The 6,167-nt window shown below is 36.8% G+C and overlaps 1 protein-coding gene across 1 annotated transcript in view; it reads left to right on the top strand.

The window, feature by feature from the left end:
* Positions 1-288: 288 nt before the first annotated feature.
* LOC106532945 (uncharacterized) overlaps positions 289-6,167 on the top strand; it is a 20,643-nt gene continuing 14,764 nt past the window's right edge. The window contains exons 1-2 of the mRNA XM_014029125.1: positions 289-486; positions 5,323-5,808. Of these exons, the coding sequence (XP_013884579.1) occupies positions 5,347-5,808 (462 nt within the window). The 5' untranslated portion in view covers positions 289-486; positions 5,323-5,346. The remainder of the gene's footprint in view (positions 487-5,322; positions 5,809-6,167) is intronic.

Below are 6,167 nucleotides of genomic sequence, written 5' to 3'. Positions count from 1 at the left end.
AATAATAATAATAATAATAATAATAATAATAATAATAATAAGTTAAATCAAAGGTATTAGAGTAATCCAAAAGTAATGTACTAAGTTACTTTCAGAACTGAGTAACTAAATAGTGTAATATAATACTTTTTTGAAAAGTAACTAGTAATGTGTAACTAATTACTATTTTGAGGTAACTACCACAACACTGATTGTTACACGGCCAAAAGTACAGACAGAAAATAATTAAACTGACTAATAACAGAATCAATGAAATGAAAATAAATATTATGGGMAAACTGAAAACCTGAAAGTATTCAAGCTTTAATAAAAGACTTGAAACAAACTTGTTTGAAAGATGAAGTTTTTCTTTGTTTTGAGCAGTTCTCTCTCCACACCAGCAGGGGGCGGTAAATCACATGAACGGTTTTTAACATCCGCCGACATTAAACCAGGAGGAGGAAGAAAAGAGAGCAAAGAAGAAAGGAGGAGAAGAGCTGTTAGCAGGTGAGCATGTTTCAGGAGGATCTGCTCTGGTTCACTGGGTTCTTCTGGGTTCTTCTGGGTTCTTCTGCATCCTTTGTTTCTGTGTCATCCTCACTTCTGGCTCGGTTCTGTTGATTCGTTCATGACGTCATCCTGCAGAGTTAGCATTAGCTTCCCGGTACGGTTAGCTGCAAACATCCATCATCAAACACATCTTTAAAACTTGTCTAACATCCGAACCGGGTCAGTGGACCTGTGGCAGCTGTGAGTCCGTGCGGTTCGGCGTTAACAGAACCTCGGCCCGGAGGCACAGATGTGTCGTGGTTAATGCTCAGGAGCTAATGCTGAGACTCCACCAGACTCCGTTCAAAAAACGGAGGATTTTACTTGTAATGCTTCATGAAGCACTGATGTGTTTATGTGGGTCAGAACCGTGGTGCTGGTGTCGCGGGGATCGGTTCTGTTAGTTTGGGTCGAGCTCTCTGGACCCAGCATGTTTAAAGAAAGAGTTAAATGTCAAGTTGTTTTTAGTGAGCTGTCAAAACAACACATTTTTCCAGGTTTAATCTTTAATTAAAGTTGTTAATTTATCATACAAACACACACCTTTGTGTTGTAAACAAGTGAAATCAGTTTTGTTTTGTGTTGCCATCATTTACAGCTGGGATTAAGAGACAAAGGATATTTTTTCTGACTAAATTTAACTAAAAAATCTTGCATTGAGTCACATTAGACCTCAAAGCAAACAGTTAATGATGTAAATTCAGCTTAAAAACACTGAAAATTGTGTTTTTAATCAAATAATGTTTTTTAAATGTCCTCACATTATTAGTTTATTATATTTTCATCAGTTCACTCAACTGATGTCAACAGGAGTAATGATTAAGGGAAATGTTTATCTTCAGTTACACAAACCTTAATGATTTATAACAAGCTGTTGTTTACAGTCTTCACAACAAAACAACACAAATGTTTGTTGACTCATGTTATACTGAGGCTTTTGAATCTTCCTGTTCTTTAAATTACATCTGTCATGTTTTATTTAGTTTTATTTATTTATTTTGGCCTACATTGATGTTTGCTGTGATTTTTATTTTATTTTAAATAATCTATAAATGTCTTTGTTTTTATGTAAATTAAATATTTTCTGTTTTACCTGAGTCACTGTGCAGGACTGTTAATAAGAACATGAAACGATGTAACAATTAGTACTACTACTGTAAAAATATTACAAATATAAAACGTTAAAAACAGTTTTTACTCTAGTTGTTCTATTTGTATCTATTCTGGCCTGATTTACACTAAACTTACCATCCAGCCTCAAATAAAACAGTGAAAAGAAGCTGTGAATGATTTTGATCTTTTAATAAAAATAGTTTTTTAATCTCAGCTTCAGTTCAGACTCCCTCCTGTCGTTCCTCGCTGTCTGAATCTTCAACATAAATCAGATAATTTACAGTTAGGTTTTAAATAGTACGAACAGATTAACTCTGTTCTGCAGAAAAGGTTGTTTCAGTTCAGACAGATGGAAAAACGCTGACCWGACCTGTGCCTCATGTCTGAACGATGTGTACACAAACGGGATCTATCAGGACGTATTAAAACACACTTTGGATGAACATAATATTAAAAATGTTTATTCTTACAAGTTTGGACGTGAGGTTTAAATCAAAATTAGCAATCTGAAAACAAAACATAAGCATCAAAACTGATTAAAATTCCCCTCTTTTTGTCACATGTAGATGTAATCACGTCAGAATGCAGCTGCTATTATATAACCATGGTTAGDTTTTAGCTARATGCTAACTAAAAATAATAGCTGTGGAAGGTAAGTTCTGCTCTGCAGATATTACACAGGTTTCTCTTTCATTTTCTTKAAATGATCCCACACTTTGAGCTCTGTTGTCAGGTAGCCATGATACCAGAGCCTGTCTGTATAATGTCTTGTGACGTCCACGGCCTACCCCAGTTACCACTACTGTGCATGTGTGTCAACGACAGAAACAAAGAACAAAAAGATTAATCGATTATTAAATTAATCATCAATTATTTTAATAATCGATTAGTCGTTGACTAATCGACTAATCGTGGCAGCTCTAGACCTGGCATTGACTTCCATTACATTCCTACTAGGACTGCCACTAACGATTATTTTAATAATCGATTTAATTTGTCGATAATTTTTTAGATTAATCAATTAATCGGCCAAATCATTAAAATGCTTAATTACATGAATATGAGTAGATAAATATTAATTTAATTCCTGTATAAATTAAGGATGTAAGTTATTGATAATGAATTAATCTGAAGTTGATTTATCTTATAGATTAACAATTAAGGCAACATTAACTCAAAAATAATTAGTTAACAATCGAGTAAACAAAGTTCTTTATTTGAACCAGAATTGTAGACATTTAACTTACTGAAAAGTATTTAAAGTGATTCTATAAAATTCTAATGTTTAAGAGATGAATTATAAACATCTTAAACATTTCATGGTTAAGTTTTTTTTCGTCCCTCAGATGGACAACTGTGGYTCTTTGGTCTTGGATCAACCAGAATGATGAACAGAGAATAATGATTAATAACAGAAATATTACTGATTTATTAAAAGGTTGTGTAGATTTATTTAAATATTAACACATAAAAGTCTGCAATTTCATCATTAGTTGAATCTTATTATCCTATATTATTTCACTTAAATATCTAATAAGTCTAGTTTTATCCTCCTGAGACCCAGAAGAACCTATTTCACATACTTGGAATGAAACTGTGGTGAAGTCGATTAAGTGTAACAGCGGCCTGCCATACACGTGAGCTTCCTTGTCCTGCTGAAATGATCTGCAGCTCACAGAGCAGAACTCTGTTAAATTAACAAGATGGACTTAAGAACAAGCAACCGTCCACATCTTTTCATCTCCACAGTTAAAAGAACTGTTTTTAGACTCCCATCTGGGTAAAGGAATAAAAATATGGTTGTATCGCTATGCATGTGCGCGCACAGTTTTTTTCTTTTTTTTTTTTGTTGTTCATGGTGGGTACAATTATTGACCATTTCCCCGGCACACACAGCCAGGTGAGGTTAGGGCTGGGTCAGGTGTGTAGTCTACCTGGGAGGTTATGGTTGGCCATAGGGACAGGGAAATGAATGGAAGCCAATGCAAAGTCCCCATGAGGATAGAACAACAAACGTGTGTGTGTGTGTGGGTGGGTGGGTGGAGCAGAGAGCAGTGTAATGGTTCATTCTGCTGGAGTCATTGTTTTACGGAACATGGAAACTTTTAGTTTCAGCGGGCGACCGCCCTCCCCTCCCCGTCGAACGATTGGTCGCACCAGTGTGACCAGACATTTTTTTAGTCGCACTACTAGGAAATCAGGTCGCATTTGCGACCAAATTGGTCTCACTCTAGAGCCCTGATTGGTCTATAGTTAACCCTAACCTGAACCAAAACTTAGTCCACTCCYTACCTCTAAATCTAACTAGTAAAGCACAGTAGAGCTGACATTGACAGTGGCTTCGTTTTATATCAAAGACCTCACTTTGATAGTAACTGTCTCAAATGGTCCTCACTCTGTAGTAAAAACAAGTACTCACACACACAACCTTGTACTTGCATCAAACTGAGGACATCATATTGACTTCCATTCATTTTTGTAACTGTGTTTATGCCTAACCCAGACATTTTCCCTAAAACTAGCCATTACTAGTCTATTCCTAACCTTAACCAAAACTTAATTCACACCATAGCTCRYAACATTKWGGACATGCAGTATTAAAATCAGACCAYGTATGGCCGAGTCGAACCTGTAAAACATAACCATTGGTTTTGACTGGATGTCCTTCTTTCCAAAGAACAAAATTAGATCTAATTGGACATTTTACAAACGCTTCCTACTTTTCCACAACACATTATTCAGTCAACCAAATCTCCTAACTGTCAGATATGTGTTTTTTATTTGTTCACCAAACTATCTGAATTTCGCTCTATAGTTTTGTGCAGAATTTTTCATTCATTATGTTTTTTCTGGAAAATTGTTGACAAATGTAGGGGTCACCTCGAGTGAAGAAACAAGATTTACTGCCTCGAAGCAGGCCTCGGACAGGCCTGACGAGAGGACAGGAACTCTGTCACAAACTGAACTCTATTTAGGCCATGACAGGTCATTCCAACCGTGGAAGAGAACCCCTCAGTTCTCTTAATCAGATAATGGACAGAACAATCTCTTCTGTTCGTGATTCATTTGTTGTTTAACTAAGAATGTTTATGCATTTGTTAAATCATGATAATGACTGTCACAGGAAAAGTGGAACCACTTCTTTTCTTTTATCTTGCCTAGAAGATTAATAATGGTATAAAAAAATCACAGAATCATTACAATGTTTTCATTGTGTTTTTATGTAAATCACTGTTTTTATTTTACTGTGAACACAGTAATATAATTGTGGATTTTTCCTGAGAAAATCTTGCATCTATCTGGACTAACAGAAGGTTCAGAACTGATTATAAGACAGAAATGTTAATTAATCATRATAAATGTTTTGCAGTGATTTCTCTTAGAGTCTGTCAGAAGAAAGCTGAAAAGAGGTTATATCTTGTTGTTGAACAACCACAGAATTTTAACCTTGGGCTGGCGCCCTGGCAAATCTTTATCTTTCTTTCTCTGACTCATCTCTACGCCTGAGGGCGGAACCAAAGATCGTCCGTTTCTTTTACTAAACCGGACGACTTTGATAACATATAACATGTCAATGAAATAAGTGATGAAGTCAGAACTGGAACATCTGTAATAGATTTGAATGGTTTAATTAATGGTCTGCAAACTGACTGAGGTGTTTCACCTGTCTGTGATGGACAGGTTGTCTTGTAGACCACCAGTACCATGGAGGACCAGGCTGATACAGAGACGCTGAAGAAAACAGACCCTTCAGAGCAAACCCCGTCTCCTGCAGAGGAATTACCTAAAACTGTCTCTACTCGACCACGTCGCAGCTGTGTAGACAAGAGGCAGAGACAAGAGAGTGCAAAGAAGCGGGAGACACTTGAAAAGGGGCGTGGCTTTGGAAAGAAGAGGCGTGTTCAGAAACAGAAGAGGCGGGGCAAGGAGGAGAAGACAGGTGTGACAGTGAAGAAGAAGACGGGAGGTGGGAAGTACCGCTGGGACAAGAAACATTACTGTTTGTTCTGCCGCCGGCCCCAGGTTAAGATCGCTCGTCACCTGCTGAGGAAACACCTCGATCAGCAGGACGTGCTGGCTGCCAGCTTGCTACCAGTAGGTTCTAAACAGCGCCACCTGCTGCTGGAACACCTGCGCTGCAGGGGGAACTACCTGCACAACATTGAGGTTTGTCTACCTCCAAGTTAACTGTGGAGCTAAATTAGGGTCATAAGTTTTGTTGAAAATAAAAAGTTTTTCAAACTGAAAAAAAGGAGATTTGAAAATAGGGCTGTGTATTGGCAAGAATTTGGTGATACGATACATATCATGACAGAGGGGTCACAATATGATATATCTCGATATATTGCGATACTATAAGCAAGGCGATATATTGTGATTTTTTTGTCCAAAAATTCTATTAAATAAAAACCTGTTACAGGGAAAAAAATGAAAAACCAAAATTCATTGTCTCTGAAAATTCTAATATTACACAGACATACTTTTGATACATTTAGCTGTGTTCTGCTTTGTATGTATTTTATTTT

The sequence above is a fragment of the Austrofundulus limnaeus genome, unplaced genomic scaffold (assembly GCF_001266775.1).
Source record: "Austrofundulus limnaeus strain Quisiro unplaced genomic scaffold, Austrofundulus_limnaeus-1.0 Scaffold858, whole genome shotgun sequence".
Taxonomy (NCBI): domain Eukaryota; kingdom Metazoa; phylum Chordata; class Actinopteri; order Cyprinodontiformes; family Rivulidae; genus Austrofundulus; species Austrofundulus limnaeus.
The sequence above is the reverse complement of the archived record's forward strand: the minus strand, read 5'-3'. Positions and strand labels throughout refer to the sequence as shown.